This window comes from Hoplias malabaricus, chromosome 4, assembly GCF_029633855.1.
Source record: "Hoplias malabaricus isolate fHopMal1 chromosome 4, fHopMal1.hap1, whole genome shotgun sequence".
In the NCBI taxonomy this organism is placed as follows: Eukaryota; Metazoa; Chordata; class Actinopteri; order Characiformes; family Erythrinidae; genus Hoplias; species Hoplias malabaricus.
The window spans coordinates 29,075,830-29,100,059 of NC_089803.1; the positions used below are offsets into that span (position 1 = coordinate 29,075,830).

Consider the following 24,230-nt stretch of genomic DNA (forward strand, 5'->3'; position numbering starts at 1 on the left):
ATGTTAATCTGTTATTGCTTTCAATTTATGCCCTGGAAGAGAGATACAAAGAATAAAACACAAAATATTGAAAATTCAAATACATTTAGGGAATGTGAATGCATTCTTTCTTTCTTTCTTTCTCTCTTTGTCTCTCCCTCACTAACTCTGTCTGTTCTATCCATTCCTGAGGATTATGTGTAGTGCTCAGCTTGCAGCAGACTCAGGCTTAGGTTTTTGGATTTTTCTGGATATTTATTGTTAAATAAATATTTTCCGGCCCACTGTCAGTTGAATCCAGGGACAGGGAAGCCACAGATACAGAGAGCCAACTGTATTTTAATAGTCATTAATTAAATTTAAATATATAGGACTTAGGTTTTTGACATAAGTATTCATTTTGTTTCTTTCCATGTCTGGATGTTTTGTAGTGCCAAGAATATTTGAAATGAAATGCAAACCTTCATAGTCAGCAATGTAAAATTACATTTATTAAAACACTAGTTAATACGTCTGTTTTTGTTTTTTGGTTTTGGGCCAATGTGCCTCCCTGACAAAGAAAAGCTAAGAGAGATATAAAAAAGAGCTTTGTTCACCCTGTCCTCTCTTTACGTTGGCAGTTATTGGAGTGTTGACATTGTTTTTCATTGACGGCCTCTAAGAGACCTGTAAACTTGTATGAGTTGCTGAGGAAAACAACTAAAAAACACCTGGAGAGAGAAAACTGAGAGGTTTGACATCTGATCTGTCTGGGAGAGAGAGCAGGGCCTTTCATGTGTCAGGAGAGACTGGGGAAAGACAGGCCGTCTTAAAGAGATATCTTGCAATGTCCATCAGTCTAGCAGTTTGTCTTCATCAATCATCTCAGTGTTTGTTGACCATAGCAACAGGACGTCACAGTTATTTTTACGGATCTTATTATTGGGGTCTGCTCCCTCACAGCAGGGTTTTCCTCCACTGTGGCATCATGGGATATATGTGTGAAGGTTTTTTTTGTGTTGTATTTGCGCTCTGGGACCATCCTTGTTCTTTCATGTCTTGGGTTTCTGCCTTTGCCCTAGTGTTAGTCACCAGATCTTTCTCTTTCAGATTAGTTTAAAATGTCGATACATCAACAAACTGTCCTACACAGTTTAAACAAACACTACAGTGTTTACCTTATAACGGATAAGCTGTGGAGAAACACAGAGGTGTTTTTGAAGTCCCAAATATTTTTTAATGAAAATGTGTCAGCATATTAAGTTGCTTTCTAACGACATGGCCTTAATTAACAGCTTATGTTGTGTTCTGGCACTTGGTGTGGCTAACAGACACAGATGAATGGTGCTCATGTCAGGGTTTTCTTGTCTGGAGACACAGCTGACATTAAAGAGTCAAGGTCAAGCAGACCCTTCCCCTTCATCTGTCAGGCTTTTTGATCTGCAGCCGCTTTGCTTCTCCATTCTGCACGCTCTGCCTTTAACACGAGGGCAGAGGTCAGTGCAGGGCATGGCCACAGGACCCCCCCCCCTCTCCTCACCCACCCCCCCACCTTCTGCTTTTCTCTCTACTTTTCTCAAGCACTACATGTGGAGCTATTTCTTACCCTTTGCCACGCCTCTACCCTTGTACATCCCCTGGCCCCTAATTATTTTATACATTGGTTCTGCATTCCTGTGAGGTTTTATCGCTTGCATATGTCCGCAGCTCCTCAGGTAGCACCGTTACTGTGTCTTATGATACTCGCGGTGAGTTGTCATGATGGATCACTGTTCTGTGCCATAACTGCAGTGATGTCCAAACACTTCACGGTGGGGGTTTCAATTTGTCATATCATAAACAGGTGCTAAACATGGGGATTAGTGCTGTGTGGATCTGCAGACTGCTCTCTGGTCATGTTCTCTGAGTGCTGGGGCCCCCGTTCTATTCTGCTGAGCTTAACAACAGGGTTCTTGTGTTGACCAGAGGCTTCTGGAGGGCCTCAGAACTGGTCACAGTTCACTGATCAGTGTGGAGACATGGACTCCCTGTCTGTTTTCATTTAGGCTAAGGCCGCTAGGAACCAGTTCCAGATTAGCAGTGAAGTGAGGTAGGAGCTAGCTGAGACTAAAGGGCTCAACTGTTACTGATTACATACAGTAGAGAAGGAGAGGCACATGGGCAGGCACGTGTACCTACAACACCAACTTTCAGATAACATGCTCCTGCATTAAAGGCAATGTTCACGATTGTAGTCAAAAAACACTTTTTATAACATTCTTAGGATGTTTCTTCACCATTTGCTGCTCTCCAGTTTGTTTGCATGCTCGAAACTGGTCTAATGTGTTTATGAAGCTCCAGTGTCCGTAAATGGCTCAAAAAAAGTGTCTTGGTCAGTATGCTAGCCTAGCTCTTTCTTTGCTCACAGCAGAGAAAAGGCATCTGGAGTTTTTTAAACAAAAGAGAGACCTCCAAAGGTTGAAAAACACAAACCGAGATGAGAATATAACTCTATTCCTGCTCCATAGGTGGGTAATATTGATTTATTTTTGCTGTTTCAGATTACTTAAGGTGGAAATGTCTCCAAATTCGGGAGAGGGCTAATGGCATGAATGTTAACAAGGACCAAAAGAAATACAAATCTAATCAACTCGAGTCACAAGTTTCTGTGGTAATTCAAACAGTGACTAAAAACTTACAGACACGTTAAAAACTTCAGCCACGTACAAACAGCAATAATTTTTCCCTCAAACATACCTTTGGCCCTTTAAAGACACAGAACTTCCTCACAATCGTAGATGTTCCCTTTAATACAGACTGCACCCATTATATTTCTGCATACATTTTTCTTACTGTTCAATGTTACTCTGTTTTTTTCAATTTTTGAACATATTCGGAAATGCCAGCTAATTTATAGTCAACAAAAACTGTCCAAATATGTGTGGGGGGAAAAATCCTTAAAGTATTTAAAGAAAATAAAATTCCTTATATAAAGTTGCTATTTCCAAGGTTTTTGTGTCACAGCAGCATTGTCTTCTGCTCTTCCTCTGTTTTCAGTCTTTGTTCCATAGGATGCAGATGGACCCTCTGGAGCGGGAGTGGTTACGGTGTGCAGCATTAGGGAATGCTCCTGGTCTGCGCCAACTCCTGCTGCAGGACCCCACCCTGGCCCCCAAAAAGGTGAGCTCCCCCAGCACATTCTCTGTCTGGAAAATCCACCACAAACAGCCCTGTCTCCAATTCCATAACCCTTCCCTCACCGCAGGCCCTGTTGAAGACCTGATCTTATCCCTTCCTCCTTACAAAATAGTCCATCGGTTGAGTTATGGTAAAGAGCTCTGCGGTATGGAATAAAGCATACATATGTAATGGTACCTTTATTTATCTGTTAAAAGCCAATGCACTCAATATATTTGACTCAGCTGTGAACAACATTTACTGAAAATAGAAAAGGAACGTACAGTACTCATGTAATATATTTTTCATGTAATATTTAAATGCCTTTATTAAAACCTCAATTTGAGTGTGTAGATATTAAAAAAAAAACATTAATGGTATGAACTTAAAGTCCAAAGGTATATGAATGATACTACATTGTTCAGTAACACTACAGCTGTCCAGAAGGAGGTAGACATGATGGCACCCACAGGACAGGAACAGATAGTCATTTGACCAGGAGCATTTTGTCGCCTGATATTGTGGAAAGGCCATGCAACTCACTTTGAAGGTGAACACGTTGACGATTTCCAGATATTGTTTGGCCTCTGGATGTATACAAAGCCTGGATTGGCTTAAACTTCAGAAGCCTTGGGCCCCAAGGCTGCCTATTCTGCTACTTAAGCTACAATAACAGGCACTTCCTAAACAAGGATAGAAGGGAACAAGTAGAAAGGAAGAAAAAAGGAAGGTGGTAAATGAGTGTCTGGTTGTAAATCATCACATATGTGCCTAGCAGCAGCAGGCTGGGGCTCTGCAGGAGTGGAGTCCAAAGCATCTGCACTTATTAAATTTCCATGAAGTTTAGTGAATTTGCAGGATCAGTGGGGTGAGTAAAGGCAACAGGGAGTGGCTGGCATTGCTATTGCCCACAGCGTTTCCATGATACAGCTGACAAATTCACTTACTGCTTCTGCTAATACTAGTAGGTCTAGATTTATCAAATTATATACAGCCTGTTAGGACTGTTTGTACATGCCATAGCAGACTTGCAGTCAATAGGTTTAGAATGGCATTAGGCATTATGTAGGCATTATGCAGGCATTGACATGCAGATTTGTTGCAATCTTTGTAATTTTGTGACTATTTCAGTTACATCCATTTTACATTAAATTTACATTATGCTTTAAAACGTATGATGACTTTTTTGTGTAATGTGAAATTGTGTATTACACAAAGAGATTTTTTTATTATTAATGTATCACCAGTGGGTTTTCCATCCAACCTGTGTTGAAAAGCCACATAAAAAAATACCTGAATGGTAAAAGCCCAAGATTTGCTAAAACGGTATATCAAGATGCCAAAATACAAAAAAAAGCCAATGAAAATGGGTTTCTTAATATTTGATGACATTTTGGCTGGTTCATACAGCCATAAACTATGCTACCACAGGCTTTTAAGGGATTACCTGATTCTCCTTCCTCTTCTCTCTTGGCCTTAGGAACAAAAATAACACAGAAGCCCCAACACATGGATGTTAAATCAAACTTTTTGATATAAACTGTGTTTTATTTTTATAAACAGCTTTAAAACAATTCTGATCAAAGCCAAAACCCATTCAACTGTTTCCCTCTCGCTCGTTTCTATGCCGTCCCTGTTCATGGGGGTCTACCTCATCTGAAGTTTATTTGCAAAAGTGGAGTGGATGGAAACATGATTAATTTAGCATTTTTTTTCTGCCGCTATGTCTTTATTGTGCATGGCATTTGTAAATCATTTGTATGGAAATCCAGCTACTGACATAGCATTTACTAAGAGCATGTTATTGCATAGGTCCTATCCCCTGTAGGTCCTTCCGGTAGAGGTGATTTTATTGAGGCCAATGTGTTCTGCTCAACGATTCCTTCTCAAAGTCCCAGGATTCATGCTTTTGTAGCCCAAGGGTGTGTGAATCTGCTAGAGCTGAAGAATGCATGTATCTAACACATTTAATGTTTACACTGGCATGCAAGCAGAGATACGAAAATACTGCTTTTGTGTGGCTAATGCTAAACTACACCAATGCAGGACATTTTCAAAGAGCACACAAGGTTTTCTTCTGTAGCCAACAATACATTTTCAAAAGAGGAACCAGTTCAAAAGCACCATCTATATTGCCCTTAAAGATAAGCCAGGACACTCTCATCTGATCTGGCCTTAGATGTGGCAGTCAAAGGCGGCCATATTGAGTGGCCCCCTTTTACTCCTCCAGTCCCCCCAGGTCAACCGTAATGGCCAATGCTCTTAACCAGGATCTGATAAAGGAGATAGTGTTGATGGGATAGACAGCATCTTATGTGGCCATCGAGATTGAGAGACAAAAACTCATAGGAAAGGTTAATCTCGAGCCCTTATCAATCAATTACATTTGGCTTTTGTGGAATTAATGGCATGGCTTGAATTGCTCCAGAAGATTGGAAGGCTTTGTGTGGTGAACTTGGCATTGGTGTCTCATGGGGGAAAGGAGGCATTTTGTGTTTGAATCATCGCAGCCAAATGATTAAAACTTCGTTCACTGAAGATGATACAGAGGAAGATAACAATTCCTTTCAAATTAATCATTGAAAAGATGTGCTCTCTCTCTCTCTCTCTCTCTCTCTCTCTCTCTCTCTCTCTCCATTGCTTTGGATTGCTTGTAAAACCCCAAAATAGCAATCAATTGGAATTTAATTGTAAGACCTTGTGCTTTTACAGCCCTTGACCATGTTTTATGTATTTCAATATTATATCTACAATCTCATTACATCCTCTCTCTTCTCTTCTTTTTCACCTTTTCTTCTTCAGGACTTTGTCACTGTAAGTACAGCAGGGCCACTCTGCTTTTAATATTTTGTTCTTTCTACATTCTGTAGAGTCTTTTTTTCATTTCATTTTAGTATTTATTCTTGTCTTGAATAGGCAGTATGTATTTAACTGGTAGTAAAAAGTAGAGGTACCAAACAGGAATCTTTTTATCATGTCATAAAGTAACTTCCAGTAGATGGAAGAGAATGGGTTATATCTTTATAAAATGGTTTGTTTGAATTTAGGAAACTTTATAAGGGTTGTTTAGGTTTTTCAAAAATTTCAAATAATCACATTACAATAATTATAAATAGTTTATTCTGTATATACACTATATAATCTGTTTAGTCAGTTACTATATAATGAAGTATTATAAGTTGTTAAATGGTAAATATGTCGCTGTAATTGCTTATAATTTCTTGATAATTTCTGCATCAGCATTAGATCCCAACATCAAATATGAGACTTTCTGGAGATTTGTTACATTCTAACTGCATTTAGTGGTATACAGCTTGTCCATTATTAAGAGACCTTCTACAGCTGTGTTTTTTCCATCTGCCATATTTTAAATTTCATCACATTTTACAGCTTTCTACACATTAGTTTTTATAATAGATTCATTTGAAACTATTTATTTGGTAAGTTTTACATGTAATCATAAAGTATCATTCACATATGCACAAGGGTTAATGGTTAAAAGTGACAGCAAATCCAAGTTGTATCGTAGTCAGATCTAGGTGTCTGCTGTAACAGAAACAAATGTGTGTTAGTGAGTTGGGGAAGTAACTATTGTATTGTATAACTAGTGTGAATGATGCAGCGATCTGGGGAGATACTCATTGTTCAGTCACACCCATCATGTCTTCATGCCATTACTTCTACAATACGACACCCGGGAAAACAGATTTGTAAACAATAACAAACAAGAGCTCAGTAATCTTCTTAAGAGAAATTAATGAAGGGGGAAGAGAGCCAGAGGCTTCAGAAGGGCCTAGCTGGATACTGATCCTCCTCTGATCACATAACAGGGGAAGGTGAGTAGGGGAATGGAAAGATTAGGCAGAGGAGTTCCCACTGGAATCAAATAGGGATCCAGCCTTTAAACTCATCTCCCACCCCCAAAACTTCAAAACACTCTCAGCTTTGAAATAGGAGTAGGTGTCCTTAATCCCCTCTGTGGATGTTAATCTATGTACCTAGATTATGTCCTGTCTTTAGTCTCAGTTTTAGTCAATGCTCTCATTCTGGGATTGTAAACTTTTGCACTGTAATGTATCAATAAGGGTTGGATGGTCAGTAGCCTGTTTGTTTTGAGCTCAGATGTGGGTTTAGTCAATATTTCAGTTAGTCAGATGTATTGACTATTAACTGAAATACAGAAGAAGAGCAACAGTGTATTTGAAGTGTGTATCAGTATTTTATGTTATAAATTAAAAACCTATAAATATTCTTAAAAGAAAATGTCATTCCAGAGTAGGGATCTGTAGATCATACTTTTTAGTAATTTTACAACAAAAATTAAAGTAATTTTTTTTTTCCAAAAGTGGGAAAATCCGTGGTTAGATAATTTGTTGATATTCTATTTGAATAAAGGACACATACAGAACACTTTAAATATGGTGCTGTTTCTCTCATGTGTAGTGCACTGTGGAGTTCTGTTAAATTAGGTGTATAAGTTTTAACACTGGAAAAATGAGAAAAATACAACTTAACTTTTCCATAGGCAGTGATTTATACTTATTTCTCCCCCAAATGATTATAATTAGCAATTAATCAGCAATTGTCTATTAAAATATGCAAAGATCTGTTGCATGTAAAAGATGTATTCTGAACAAAGTGTGTGTGTGTATAAACAATTATGCCTATTTATGCTTTGATTATATTTATAAATGTCTGCTCCGTTGTTCTTTATCTTTTGCTGCTACATAACACTGTAACCTATGGCTGCAACAACTGTAAAAACGCTAAGGGGGTATGTGTGTTTTTTCCTTTATTCTGGTAGTTTTTCTTTTTCCTGACCTTATTTTGTAGATTAAACTGTAATACACAGACCCGAGCAGCAGTGGACTTGAGGTGGTTCTGAGGTTTGAATGTTTGTTAAACATTTATGTTATTCATGTAAACGAACATTTTGTGTTTAGATATTTCATTGAAATTATTTATTTGAATAGAATAAATCAGTTATTGTTTTAGTTTTAAGACTAACTGACGAATCAGTTTTACAATGTTCAAGCCCTTTCATGTAAAGTCAGATTTTCTCTACGTACTCTGAAAACATGAAGGATATAATAAGCTACGGCTAAATATGTAAAAACATGGTCATGGTATTTTGCAGCTTTAGGCGTTTTCTATGCAGGATTTGCACTCTTGTTCGACGTTAATAATTGCTAGGACGGGATATTTAATTCATGATAATCTGTGTGTCTGGTACGCACTCTTCCCAGTGTGTGCTAGTGCCACAATCATCATTGTGTGTAATTATACTCTAATTACACGGCAATTATTACTTTAACAAACACACATAACTCAGGCAGCCCTAAAGGCAGGCGCACACCTCTTTCTGCTGCTTGTCCAATGGGAGAAGATGATTGTTTTAGTACGGAGTAACAGGATTAAACTCTGCACTGGAGTTTTTTAAAGGCTGCTTTTCCTGTGTATGTTCTAGTGGTCTCTGGTTTACAAAACAGGAGTGTTTAAAATAGCAGCTGATTCCTTCATCGGTTTTGTGAAAGACAAATGGTAAAAAGAAGCGATGCTTAAAACTTTTTAGCACTCTGTCTCTTTGTTACTGTCAAAACAAAACCTCATATCTCTGAAATAGCAGAGTGACAGGCGAAAATGCCTTTTACTTGTAAATTTAAATTAATAATGCTATGTTTTATTAGTATAATGTTACTTTTTTGTTTTGGTCAATTTAACATGAAGTGTGGCATTTGGCATCAAATAGGCAGTTAAATAACAGAGAAAAGAACACCTGAGGTTTTGTTATGACTATAATGATCTACACATTTCCTGTTTCATTAGTCTTATTCCACTAATCTGTAGAGTATGGTAAATTCAGTCATGGTAAAACTGGCTGTAGTTCCATATGAATCCTGGACATTAGCTCACTCCCCATGAAATTATTGAATGTTATCACTACAGTTGTTGTGAGAGGCAGCTAGTGTTGCTCTTTTGTGTGAGGCCACAGGAGTTTTTAAACAGGTCCATATGGTGAGAGCCGTCATGCTTTGAAAGGGAGCGGTGTAGTGGTGGTCCTTATACTCTCAGCCCCTCTATTGAGCTTTAGCAGGGAGGCTGAGTTTAAGCTGTCCTTTCACACTGAGAATAAAAGAGAGTGTGTCCATCTGGTCCACAGTAAAAAAAAAAAAAAAAAAAACTCACACAAACACACACACACACACACACACACAAACCCACTTCCCCCTCCTCTCTATCTTTCGTCTAGTGCCACTCCTTCAGATCCAGTAGGTTCAAAATAAAATCACAATCACAAAAAATTGCTTTTTGAACAAACAAAAAGGTTTAAACATAGATATATTACAGTTTCTTATACACCTTTATAACTCTCCACTCTGCAGTTCATATACAGAAATTATATATACTGCTAATGTATATTGAATTAATTGAAACAAAAAAAAAAATCAATGATTTTATATTTGAGCTCCCACTCACTCTACAATGTCTGAAGCCTAATTTAAGTTATAAGGAGTGTTTTGCCCTAGACTGCTTTCTGATAAATGAAGTGTACTGAGCAGCCAATTAGAGAAATGGTCATTTACATATGTTGATCTTAAAGGCATAATATCAAAAATATCAAGTTTAATTATGAAGTATAAAGAGAAGTTGGAAAATGGGTTGAGAAATGTTTTTTTTAAGTAAGTGATATATTTTAAAAGATCCCAAACAATGAATACTCTAGGAGAATATATTTTTTTTTCTACATTGGCATCAGCAGCATTAAACTTAAGCTGCATCATCACTTAAGAATATACCTTCTCCTTAAATGTAGCAATTTCAGAGATTCAATATTTTGCAAAGTGATAAAAAGCAAAGTGATTTCAGTGGCGATCTCCTCTAGAGACACTCATTGTGATCTGCATTAGCAAAAATAAGGCCCATTAAAAACAGTTCTCCCTTCTTTGCTGCATTGATAGAGTAAATGTTGTGCTCTGCAGGACAGTGCAGAGACGTTAGAGATGGGGTGGAGTCAGTGGAGGAGGCAGGGAATTTCTCAATGGGCTGTGTCAGTGTGAATTAACCAAAGAGCTGTCAGCACAGTCAGGAGTGGAGAAAAGAGGGCTTGTGGGGTCAAGGTGGTCCGCCAGCTCTTGTGTGACAAGATACATAGTTTCTTTTCAGCCCCGGGAAGATTACAGGTTACTATAGTTTCCCTCAGGCACGACTGAAGCATCCAGTTAATCTGCTCAGCATCAGTTAAAGGGTGGCGCTGATCTGGGCTGGATAAAGATTGTGTTGAGAAAACTGGGGAGGAGAATTTCACAAAAGCCAAAGGCAGGGGTCCTGCGCTGAGGCTTTGATGGCATCTTCAGAGAGAATGTAGCCTGAGCAGGAGCTCTCTGAGCTGCTGGATAAATAATCTGACACGGACACTGACACTGCTGAGGAGAGGGACAGCACTGACAAGACCGAATTAGCCAGTTCCCATTCTGTCTCTCTCTCTCTCTCTCTCTCTCTCTCTCTCTTGTAACCTCTCTTTCTTTGTCTATCTTTCTATCCCTGTTGTCCTCTTTCAGACTTTCTACATCTTTTTCTTTTCTGCGTATATTAATTTTTTACCACCTTATATTCACCCCTCTGTCTTTCTTTCCCTCTACATCTTCAATTTTCCTTCATTTTCTATTTTTCCTGACTCTACACCATTTTTCAATGACTCTTCACACACATCACACACTGAGCACATATTGAAATGTTTCGAAACTGATGTTACAGTTTGTTCTTTTATTTATTTTATTTATTACTTTTTTATTATTTTTTTTACATGACACTACAAATGGCCCAAAAGTTTGTAAGTATGCACTGAACGTACTTAATGCAAATTTTTGTCTACTGCCCCCCCTCCCCCCGCTGCTATTAACCCATTCAGCAATAGTCAAAACACAGCTCCCTGTGCACAGTAGTGTGGAAAGTAGCTGGGTTTGGAAAGGGCCAAGGGCTGTTTTCATTTAGCATAATTGTGATTATTCATAAAGCCAGGGCAGGTAGAGTAGCCTAAATCTATGTTCAAGTAAAAGCATAGTTACTTGGGTAATGTAATGACTACAGTAAATGTGCCTTTAAAAAAATAACTCATGGCATAAGCTCATAAAACAACTGCAGTAGTCCATCATCACCTATAAACATGGATCTGAAATTTGTACAGCTCTGTAGAAATTAGTAGTATTTATATGTAAATTTTACCCTTCACCTCTGCATGTGTCTTTTTAATCTTATTGAGGTATTAAGAGACTTTATGGTGTAAATTATGACTTAATTCCAAGGTTCTCTGCAAATACTTAATGTCTATTGCAGCCACAGATCAGGAAAGCACTCTTGTGTAAATGAAAACTTATTTCTTCTATTTGTTGTCCCTGAGTAAGTTTGATTCTCATGTATAAAGTGAGCTAAATGAGAGAAAATGAAGTATTTAATGTGTATCAACCTGTCTGACAGGATGTAGAGACAAGCAGAGGCGATGGGATAAGCGTCCTTGACTCTGGCTCTTTAGTGCAGCCTCAGTGAGCTAACATAGTGCTGAATTAGCCTGTATGCTAATGACTAGCAGAGGTGCTCCTCCATTCAGATCAGGCCAAATGTGCTTATGTAAATGGGCCGTGAATGCAGCTCCAATGAAGTGCTGCACAAACTGACCTTAAAACAACCGAGTCACACTCACAGCACATTGTGAGCAGGCGGCATATAGGCTCTGCCTTCTTACTAAACGTCCTTTTGTATATCATACAAACTAGAGTAAACTCTGTGTTATAAATATATGTACTTTTAAACTGTAATACATAAAAGTCCCCTAAGAAAAGCAGAAATATACTTAAATTGTGCTGATGTACTCATGTTACTTTGGAACACCAAACCTTTACTAAATCATTATAGATATGTAATTTAAATGTATACACTTAATATATTGAGTATATATGCCACAAATAATTTTCACCAACCTTTAGTACAGTTTATTTATATGCTTAGTTTCATAGTTAGAATTATTCTAATTAAATGTATTGTAATATTTATCTTCATATTTTGTGCTTCTCTTTATTATTAACTTGTTTTTGTCAGTTTGTTCATTTGTATTAGTGACTTTTATATTATATTTAAGATTTAATTAATAAGTTAAGCACATTTTAATGTGATTTTTGAGTTCAGTTGGGCAGCTCTCGCAAATATATTCACATATTACTCTTGTATTAGAAGAGTGGCCAAAAAACATAGGTTAGGTAACTCAGGATACAGTAAGTGTAATTGTATATTATTTAAATTGCATGTTAGTAGTGAATTAGTACAAATAATTACTTCCAAAATAACATAAGTACATAATATTTTCAGCACAATTTAAAAATACAATTTCTACTAGAGAAGTGAACAGAAGGATCCTAGTGTAATATCCTTACACTATGTTTGAAAACCTATAAATTAGTTATTAATATTAATTAACTGAATGAAGTTCTGAGAGTGAGGAATTCAGGCTATTTAGAGAACTGAATGCTGGAGGGTCTGTGGAGGATTTTGACACTGGCCCCTACTGCTCCCTGTTTGAGCTAGATTAGATTTATTTGTTCATCAGAAGTTATTCTGTTAATCACTGTGTTCTAGATGTTCAGGATGTTCTCTTTTAATTCCCCCTGCTCTAGGACGTCCTCCTTTTATTCCCCCTGTTCTGGAAGGTTCTTCTCCCCGTGACACTGGTTCATTAGGCCTGCTGTGGGTCTCATGGGAGTTTGGAACATCTCTGGAACATTCTAAAACCAGCTGTCAATATTAGAGCTTTGGCATTTCTCAGCTCTCAGGTCTAAAGCCTCTGATTAGTTGGAGCAATGATGTGAGATTAGACTTTAGGCTGGACGCTGTGGGAAGATAAATCTACGGAAGTAGAACGGTAGAGCAGTTGAGTAAAGAGGTGCAAAAATATGAAAGTGATAAAACAAAATAATATTTAACATCAGCTAGTTCAGTTAACAAGAGCGATACACTGCAGAGGCAAGGAGCAGTATTTTGTGTATTAATCTAAAGTTCATTTTCTTCTGATCAGTGTATTTACCCAAGAAGTGTGTGTGCAAAGCACAACTTTCTATAGCTTGTCCATGAGTAAAAAAATATATATATAGACAAAATATATATTGTCTTTACATATACTTTATCTAATATTATGCATTAGGCATCAGTGAAATCTTGTTCCAAATCAAGGCTAAGTTTTGATATTCGTTCATTCATTGTCTGTAACCCTTATCCAGTTCAGGGTCACGGTGGGTCCAGAGCCTACTCAGAATCACTGGACACAAGGCGGGAACACACCCTGAAGTTGTGATATTATAATAGTGAAATCATTTATAGTGCCCATGAGTACTGAAACACTGTGAATATACTGTGTGAATATACTTGCATTTTTGGGAGATTGACAGCAGAGATTTGACTGGCAGACATTGTGTGTGTCTGCATACGTGTGTGTGTGTGTGTGTGTGTGTGTTTGCAGACGGCACTCCACTGGGCAGCCAAGCAGGGCCGCATAGAGACGGTGGACATGATGGCTCGCTCTGGCGCAGACGTCAACCAGAGAGCAGTGAGAGCTGACAGGAGCCTGAGCTCCTACTGACACACTCACATTTACACCTCGGCAGGGGCTCACACAGACACACACACACACACACACACACACACACACACCACACAAACACAACATAGAAACCAATATGGACAATACACACACTCAAAAATGTTTCCTCCTTATTTTGAGCTGTACCAGTGTTCACTGGCATTAAGTGTTAACAAATACCTCTGTTGAGAAACAATCATGCCACATGAAAAAGCCACAGAGAACAGTCAAAGAAAACCAGGTTCTGGGGTACTTTGGAAAACTGTTGTCACTTAACTCTGGCTAAAATGTGGTATTAAGCAAGAATGGACCAAAACAGAAAAACAAGCAAAAAAACACGAGCATGTGTTTCCTCTGAGGCCTGTGAAGCCAGCACACTTCTTTTCTTACTGCTGCTCATGCAAACCCACTGAACAGCTTAACACTCTGGAGGAGGATGCAAACTGCCCACATCACCTCGCCTTACAAACGCCCATTCTAGCTAGGGATGTGAACATTGAGCAGAGAAAGGTGGGAAAAAAGGGGGCCATCCCACCAACCCAGACGGTGAGGCCAGTTGTGCTTTCTAACTGACATATCACTGGAGATCAAATTCATGATTGTGATGCTTAATTTGATCGAATTTTACTTAATTATTCCAACCTTTTCAGAAATGGGATTTGTACCTGGTGTACAGGCATGTGTGTTTGTGTGGTTATATGCATAATTCAACCATTTGAGTGTGTTTTAATCACTCTCTGATAACGGGCCTGAGGTCACAGACTCCCCTGGCACCTCCCTCTCATTTAGACTGACTCACCTAATTGAATGAATTAGTGTATAATCTAACAGACTTGCCTAGAGAACATGGTACACACGCTGGGCTCAGAATGAACCTGAACCTGCTGCAAGGCTTTCCACTCTGCCTCTTCAAACTTTGCATAAACATCATCTCACATTTATTTATTCAAAACCTACACTTACAGAGCAGCAGTGCAGTGTGGACAGTTCTGCTCGGGCCTCACCCCCAGTTCATGCATATTCTAAATCACACCATCTTATCTCCAACCATTTAGGTTTGGCCAAGTGCACAGTAAAAATACAGAGAGGATCTTTGTGCTTCTGGCATTTTTCTCCCTTTTATGTCAAGGTGAAATAGTCATTCACGCTCTTTATCTGACCCTCGGCATCAGGACCCCCACCCACAATTTTATTCCATTTCATTTTGTCCCATCAGCTTTCAGTGTGAACAGGTCCAGACGGAGTATTGAAGGCTGAATCTTCTGTGCCTGGGGCTGACTCTGACACAAACTGTTTATAGAAATTGAAAGCGTTAAGAGCTTCTTTATACATTAACCATGTGTGTGTGTGTGTGTGTGTGTGTGACAGTTTGTATATGTGTGTGCTTGAAGTTGTGTTTCAGGCAACTGCATTTGATTGAGATGTGTCTGTGTGTGTAATGTTTTTTCCCAGCAAATACAATTACTGTATATGAAGGTATACTGTGTGTGTTTGTGTTCATGATGTTCAAAATAGATTAAAAGGTAAAATAAGTTATTTAATGCTGACTGAACCTTGACTACAGCCCATTAAAACCAGGCCAAGAGTTAGGGGTCATTTAGTGTGGCTACGATTTGTGTTTTTAATTTTTTGCTTTGTATCATTAGTTATTGAGCGTTGTGATTCTCGATATCGCTATGAAAACCAAAACTGGATTTGTAGCATTTAAGTCAGCAGCAATTAATGATTATGTGGATCAGTATGACCTCTAAGCACATGTACACATTTCAGTGTAGTTAATTATATAAATATATAGTAAAATAAATACCATACTGTGGTAGTAGATCTGTAATGAAATGGCAAGGCCCCAGACCAGCACTGTGTAACCATTTTGGGGAGAAAAAACAGTGTATAAAACATGTTAAATGTCTGCAACATAATGAATATCAAAGTAGTAATATATAGTTATTTCAGTTTATTTTATTAACTGTATAAAAGCTTTAGCCAGGAAGTAAAAGCTTTCTCTTTTAAAGATAACGTCTTTTATTCAGCATTTACTTTTTTTATAGTAATTTTTAGTAATTTTAAAGTTTTAGAGCTTAATTTTCCAACACAGGTTTTCATGACATTATTTAAATGCATTTCTCTGTCAAACAGGAACATAATTGATAGATTAATTGATTAATTAAAAACAGTCAGTAGACAGATTAAATAATTATTTGATAAATGAAGCTTTAGTGACAACCCTAGAGTGATATAGAGCTCCTCTAGTTTGAAATAGTTTGTGTGCATGTGGTGTGTTTGTGTGTGTTGTGTGTCTGTACTTTTTGTGCCATCCATCACTTGTGTTTACCTGCGCTTGTGTGTTGTGTGTGAGTGTTTGTGCACTCCCTGTGTGAAGGCAGCGGTGAATGTAATAGAGGGAAATTGTTGTGATTAGTTAATGGTTTCTCCGTCTGTTTCTCCTCGGCTGCTCTAATCTCTTCCTCTCACCCTGTCTGCCATGATGTGCGCGCTGGAGATAATGTTTAAAGCCTTCACCAGCACAGCCGAGCACACACGCGCCTCTTATTGCCTTCATAATTACATAATTAACTTTTGCTCTCTAATCGTTATGGAGGTAATGGTGCTGTTCAAATGGAGCCCCTTCTGGGCAGGAAGGGAATAAAAAATCAATAATCCATAGAGTGCCATCAGGGCCTGGAGATGTCTCAGTAGGCTTCACTCACATGTCAGATTCTACTTTTCTTCTGCTACGTTTTCTAACCCCCACCACTGCCACCATGTTAAATGGATGTTTTTTTAAGTGAGCGGTTCAGTTGCTCAGTTATAATCAAAGTGGTTTTTAGTCGTTGACATGCAGAAGATGATAGCTTCACAGTGGGGTGTGAAAAAGTCAAACTGCTATAGATTTTCACCTGTTTTCCCTCCTGGTATTACAGTTGATATATCTAATACCTCTCTCTCTCTCTCTTTCTCTCTCTCTCATGATACACTCTTTCTTCCTGACCTCTCGCAGCACGTAAGTACAGCCATTTATATCCACACGCCACTTAAAATGCCTGCGGTTCCATCGGTCTATCTTATATTCAGAAAATGCAGACTTATAGCTTTACGCTCCTCAGATGAATAGGAGCGCTGCGAAATATTTCCAAGGCCAAATTGCCCTTAATGTCAGTGTGAAATTAGGTTCTTGACCCAGGCCAGTGCCTGCGCAGTGTGCTTATTCTCTTTCTTTAATCTTCCTCTCGCCTACCCTGGCGTACCGGAGCCAACGCTGGACTCTGATGACATCCTTCTTTTTCCTCCATCTGTCTCTCTTTCGCTCTTAAGGGGGTGAGTTCTATTTTAATATACCTGTGAAATGAGCCTGGGTTTAGCATAAACGTGCTTTAGATTCAAAGTGCGGTCACGCTACACACTGATTTGCTGTCCACCTATGAGAGGGGATTGTGCGAGTGTTAGGACCTCGCCGTGCTATTGGAGACCAAATCTCATCTCCCTGCAGGGACATTGAACAAATAGGTTTTATTAAAAATTCAAAAGGGAGACACTCTCAGATTTTCCAGCGAGTTATGGAGAAAGAGCTGATGGGTTATGAATGGTGCCTGCTACCTGAGGTATATTACAAAAACCGAGCCATACGGAGAAGCTTAAGGTGACCAACTCTCACGCCTTTGAATCTAGCCATATTGACCTCTCATCTTCAATACAGAAATCACTCACTCTCCACACAATGAGGTTTCTTTTGTGTCAGCACCTATGATGAAGTGCCAGCATGTGTATATGTGTGTGTGAGAGTAGTTTTGTCAGTCAGTCTCGTTAAAACGAACCCAAGTGACTCACCTTGATCTCCACTGGCTCCTTTGGCCCCCTGGCCAGCTGCTCCCTGGCCTTTACTTACATTTAAAGTAAACATGAAGCTGAGCACATGAAAGTGCCTGTGACCTTTCCGAAAAAAATGTCAATGCTAGCACTCATGTAGTAATGAGGACTAGAGCAGAGGGAAGCCTACTTTAACCTTTAAGAGCACCAATGCTATGGCAAAAGCATTATGCTAGCACTGTGGTTAGCAACATAGATACACTGTATTGCACACTACAAAAGCTACCACCAACGGGCCCATCTGGGGACACTCGAACTAAGCAGTACTATATGTGTCTGCTTTTTATTATATGAATGCATGAAGGCTCTGTGTAAACAATGTACAACTGATTTTTTTCTTGCATGCTTTCTAATGGTTGACGACACAAACTCGGAATGATTTCATGATGTATTTTAGTCTAAGAGTAGGAGAATGAACAGAAACACCTGTGGCTTTTTCAGATCTGAAGCCAGTGTGGAGCTTGGTTTTCTCCTGTCTGAAAGATAAGTGCTTTAAGTACATGTTATCTGATAGTAACACTATTGGTGGTCTGGTCTTGCTTGTGCCTAAAAGCTTTTATTTATAATAATTTACCTTTTGAAGGATATTTTATAACATAGCAATTGTTAACATTAATGATGGAATAAAAAAATATAAAAATCGTGTATTATACTTTATTTTACCATGCTATAATACACTACATTAATAAGCTTTAAGTTACTGTTTTGCTGCATGTGTGAAGGCAGATGATTAGCTAGGTGCCATATGCAGATTAAAGGTGATCAAAGAAATATTCACTCAGAGTGCTGCTGTTTCAAACTGAGGGGATATGAACCTATTTCACTTATACATCAACACAGCTCTGTTCTTTGTCATTTCCCTTTGTGTTTATTTTTAGAGTTTTTTCTAATCATGCAGCCGATTAGCGTTTTGAGTGACGCATCAAAGGAAGATGAGCACTAAACAGGCACAACTAAAGTGACAACACAGAGATGCTGTGGTAGAAAGAGATGACACGAAACGTGCATTTATCTCAGCGTTTCCAGGAGCCTTTTTCTCCATGTGAAGACTCTCTCCCCTGTGGAGTGTTAATGTGCAGTCAGAGGCGCTGCTCTCCTGGAAGCACCCAGGCTGTTTAGTGCAGCCTTCACTGTAGTGGAACCAAACCCCACTGACTGTCTCTCTATGAGGCCTCCTCTTCCCAAAACTGACTGGCTTGGCTTTCCTAGCTGTCTATTGAGAAACACCAACTCTCTCTGAGTTTTGCTGAGATTGTGTGGAGAGTGAATGAGTGACAGCCGCTCTGTTAGGGGCCTGGCCGGTGTTAATGTGTGGCTCTGGAAATGACAGGCATGCGGTAGCATCTCCCACAGCACAAACAAGGAGTGGCCACCGCACACAGCGGCGTGTGAAATGATGTCCAGCTGATTTTTAATATCACAATCCACTGACAAACACAACAGGACAGTGAGAGTAACTGTCAGTTAACTCCCCACTACAACACACAGATGTGCATTTACGTATGCTCTATATGAACTAGCCGGATGCCTCAGGCAGATGTGGAGCTGCAGCAGGATGTCTAAGATATTTGTTTGTTGTTTGTTTGTTTGCTTTGGGTGTATTTCAGTGCATGCGTACGTATGTGTTAACAGGGGTACACGCCACTTCACCTGGCCTCTCTGCATGGACATGCCCACGTTATTCAGCTCCTGATTAATAACTACAGTAAGTCATTATAATTCTCTGACAGAAAATGCAAAATAAAGGTGCTAACCACCTTGGCAGTGACAAAACTAGGAGTAAGGGGCCAGAGAGTAAAAACCCAACTCAATTTAAGCATATACAAAGTTTGTTTTTTGAATAAGCCTCAGATTATGCTGTTGTAACTTGGATGAAATACTCAAAATATTAGTTGGGATAACATTAGACCAAACTATGTTGAGACTGGCCTGAATCCTACACTTTTTACATTGTATTCTCAAACCACATAGTTTTAGGAACCTTAGTTTTAAGTTGCTCTTAAAAAAGATCCAAATATCCACAGAGACCCTGCTTTACAGTCCTCTGTGTTTGCTTCTTTTCAGTCAGACATTGTTAAGACCGGCTCTGTGAGTGAAAGGCACACCATTAGATGTTAATTGCATGCCTCGCTGACCACAGTCTTCACGTGTGTTATGAAGTAATGAATAATCTAGAAGCAAAGCCAAATAATGAACAGAGTTCAAGAAAAGAAAGTCTTGTGAAAAGCTGAGTCCAGTTCCGTCCCCCTTACTGTGAGCTAGCGCTCATCCTTACTAATGAAGCAAACCACAGAGTGTGTCAATAGAGCAATTCATTAGAGCAGTCCCTCGAGATTTACTGACTGGACGGTGTGTGTGTGTTTGTGTGTGTGCGTGCGCATGTACACACGTGTGTTTGTAAAAGCCCCTTTCTCAGAATGGATGCCCATATGTTGTGTGTTAGGGAGCCACCCAACTCTGTTGTGTTTGTAATTCACTAAAACACATATGGCCCAGGTCACTATTAGCGCACACCTCCTCTGTACACACAACAGAGTTTCCATATGGTGCGTGGAAATGGATACTCCATGGTCTGTCTCCATCACCTACTGCTCTACTGAACCCTGCAGAGAGAGAGACAGAGGGAAAGAGCATCTCCACATCTTTTTTTTTTTATTTTATTTTTTCAAGAAATTCGTCAGCACCAAATCTAATGTCTTTTGCTACACTCAGTTAGAATGCACATTCTGTGTACTTGGAAACAGGTTAAAATAGTTACCTGCGCTTAAATGACTCTACACTACAGATACAGTAAATGCTGAAATGTTCCTTTAATATTAGTATTTCTTTAAATGTTCTTCTCCTCATGTTCACTGCCTGGAATCAAGATAAGCAGGAAAACACTGACAATAGAAGTCTTAATGAAAATCTAATTTATTTATTGGCCTTATCAGCATCTTTATTATTGGAATATCTTCCTTCTCTTTTGACTGATTGAATATAAGATCTCATTAGAGATACAAAAATCCAAACAGATGTAGCCATTTCATTTCCATTCTTCAAAGTCTGAACCGTTGACTTGAATTGGCAAAACAGAAAATGACTGCATCATTACAGGGAATCCCGGGAAGCAAGTCGTGAGAATGAACTGACTCAAATGCACTTGTATCCATCTCTGTAATATCAGACAGGGATGCAGCAAAACACAGCTAATTATCTTTCTGCCATTAATCAAGGAGAGATATGAGAAGGTCTCTTGTTGTCTGTGAATATAAATTGAGTGGCACTGTGGCATTGATTCTCAATCACAGTGATGAGTGCACTGCTGCCAGGCCTTTACCCGGGCACGACCAAACCAATGAGCCATGCCCAGCCAAGCTGGCACCACTGTGCTCTCTCTGTGCTGCTAACTAACTGACCAGATTGCTCACTGTTTACAGAATGACGGCTGTTATTTACAGTTTGCTGAAGCACATTAGCATCTTTCACAGTTTATTTGTCAATTAGAAAGATGACATGCACTGTTTCATTTTTATAGTAAACATTTTTTCCACTATTCCCATTAAGTGGATGAGATTTTTATTGTCAGCTCCATTATTTGACATGGTGTAATGCTGATTTAACCATTGAGCTGTTGTAATTCTTTAAATTTGGCAGATCACCCAGAGAGTAGGTCAGAGTGGACTGATTTTGGTAAATAAGTTTAAAAAAATCCATCTCAAGCAGCAGTTCAATGGGAGTGTGACTGAAGGAAGCTATAAGCCAAACCTAGTGTGCTGGGAGATGTGTGTGTGGTGCTGAAGAAACTGTATATAGTTTAACATGGTTATGAGCTGACTGCTTGCTGTGCCTTAAGCGGTATAGTTTAACACAGTTATAGGATTACTGCTGTGCTTCTAGAAACATAAGCCTCTCTTAGCGCCACAGAGCTTAAGACCTCCTATAACTATATTAAAGTATGTACAATTTCTCTAGACACAGCAGAAATCATATAACACTGTTAGGCAGTTTGCAGTTTCTCAAGATACAGCAGTGACTGAATGTCAATTTAAAAGCCTACACTAGAGAAACCGTGTAAATAACAGTGTTCCCCTTTAGACACACATTTGGCTCACACCAAGTTTCCTGGTATTTTTGTCCATCACTTACATGCCCAGTAATGTTTCTTTTTTGGCAGTTACTTGGCAAGACAAGCATTTTACACTGAAAAAAAAGCAATGCACTGAATTACTGGATTCAGTAGTGTACATATTTCTGCCTTAAAATTACACTTATTTAGAATATAACAATTTCAAAATTCCATTTCATTTTCAAAGTATATAGAAGGTTTTCTTGGCAGTTTGAAAGGACATCTGGTTAGAGCTCAAACAGTTATACCTTTACACAAATACCTCCCAGTTCCTGACCTTTCCGCGAGCATGGGCTGAGAGGTGAGCAGTGCTGAACACTGGGGTGAAACCCCTTGAGTCTCAATTGCTCATTATACTAACCCCACACATGAGCACTGGGGGGAAGAGGGTGGGATGCCCATTATAAAACTAGACATTACCATAAGCAGGTAGGAGCTGTAATTTACAAAATTTGTTTCAAAAATACCAGCTCTTTTATATCAATGTATGGGACCTAGGTAAAAATGGAATTTTCTTAATAATTCATCATTATCCCTTGCTTTTCAATGGCTATCACTCCACCTGTCAAATGCTCTGGTATCATCACAGGTCAGAAAGACCTGCCATTCATGCAGATCCATTTGTTAGGCAGACCAGACACGTTAGCATTAAAGCAGTATCTTTCGCTGCCAAGTGCTATTTTTAAAACTTCAATCTGTTGTCACTCATTTAAAAAAGGCATAGCAGGCTGTTGACACTCTACATGAAAATAGGCAAACGGTGACCTTTACCGCCAACTCTCATTCTTACCCTCGCTTTCTTTTTTCTCCCTTTCTTTTGGTTGTGTGCCCTCTTTTCAAATGCACAACCCCGCCCCCCCTCCCATTCAGTGTTATCTCAAATAATTAGCCCTCCATTTTTGCTGGGGTCCCTGGAGGCCCAGCACCACTTAAAAGGCCGCTCGGTGTGGCCTGGCCGGGAGGGAGTTCAGATCAGCGCACAGTCGCCCAATACTCAGTCTCTAATTAACCACCCAGGTATTAGAGCTGCGCCCAGATCAGCCCGAGTCCATATGGCTGGAACGCCGCCACTGTGATTATCACCAGTGGACACAGAGAGACGGGGGGAGATCTCTCACCTAGCACAAAGCCAGAGTATATTATTTTTAATGACTCCCCAATGGTACAGATGACGGTGCATTTGTTATTTTAAAGTAGAAGGCTTTGTGCTCCATATGCCCTTGACCTCTCTTTAACGTGTACTTGGCCTCTGCTGCTACAAGAAAGTCGTTACAGCGGGAGAGAAAGAGCCAAAGTGAGAAAGCAAGAGTAAGAGGATCTTGGCCATATATCTTTTATGTCTGTGCAGCATTGCCACAAGATAATATACTTCCAGTAAGTTCATTTAATCCAAAGCGTATTTAAGCAAGAACACAGACATTACAGAATCTTCAGGTGCACACCCACATCAGTGATCCCTCTGTCAACATTAAATCAATCCATGCACTGTTTGGAATACATATTTCCTCACTGTCCCCAGGAACAGGATCTCAGCGAACTGAAACAAATCTACCCACTAATTCATACGAGTGCTATTGGAGTAGTGACAGTGAATCGTTATAGTAAATGTGTTTATGTAGAAGAGGAAAAAATAAACAGATTGAGTTTGAAACCCCCCGTGTTGGTGACAGCTGTATGCTAGAGGAACATTAGGAGCTCATTCATGTCTTTAATGATCCACGTAATGGCTGAGTGTGCATGTGTGTGTGTGTGTGTGTGTTTGAATATATGGGATCACAGCACAAAGTAATGTGGATATCCCTAATGCACTGGGAATTAAGTAACAGCTGTCCTTGCATGAAAAAGATATGCAAAGTTAATTTGTGGTGGCTTTACTTTCTCAAAGTAGCAAATACCAGCCATGATTATTTTAAAAGGCACTCTGCTTTTCCCACTCCAGTCCCACCTTAATGCATTGCCACAACTAGTATATCTTCAGAGAAAACTACAGTCAGACTTCTGTGCTACATTTTTAATGTTCTTCTTCCACAGAAGGCCACCACTTAATATTTTGATAATGTTCACTAGTCAAGCCATTATGTGTTTAAAAAAAGGAGAGAAAATCCTGTCTCCCTCATAGAGCACATCTTTTCTCTTCAATTAGATGCCAAAGTAAACATAAGGGATTATCATGGCAAGATGGCCGCTCATTACTGGAATGGAAGCATGGATGTTTTCAACACTGCTGGCTCTCAGACAGGCAAGTACCATTTGGCTGCTCAGAACCATGAATTAAAATGAACCTCTCCTGAATGAAGTTCATGTGTGTCAGTTTTAAAAAAGAAGCCCCTTTCTGCCAGGTATTGAGAATACGAGGCTTGAATATGTACCTGATCTGACTAACAGCAGTGATGCTTCTGCAGGTGGAAAGTGGTCCAGAGGGAGGCGTGGTCAGCGCTATGGTCAGTTATCAGCTTTTTTGTCTCGCTCTCTGAGTCAGGGACACCTCAGTGTGGACTTGGTGCCTGGCTCCCTGGAACT

At 39.3% G+C, this 24,230-nt stretch overlaps 1 protein-coding gene across 1 annotated transcript in view; it reads left to right on the forward strand.

The window, feature by feature from the left end:
- Positions 1 to 23,905, forward strand: part of LOC136695005 (myb-like protein X) — a 50,475-nt gene extending 26,570 nt beyond the window's left edge. Inside the window, exons 9-10 of the mRNA XM_066668819.1 lie at positions 2,995 to 3,117; positions 23,854 to 23,905. Coding sequence (XP_066524916.1) covers positions 2,995 to 3,117; positions 23,854 to 23,865 — 135 coding nt within the window. The 3' untranslated portion in view covers positions 23,866 to 23,905. The remainder of the gene's footprint in view (positions 1 to 2,994; positions 3,118 to 23,853) is intronic.
- The last annotated feature ends 325 nt before the right edge of the window (positions 23,906 to 24,230 follow it).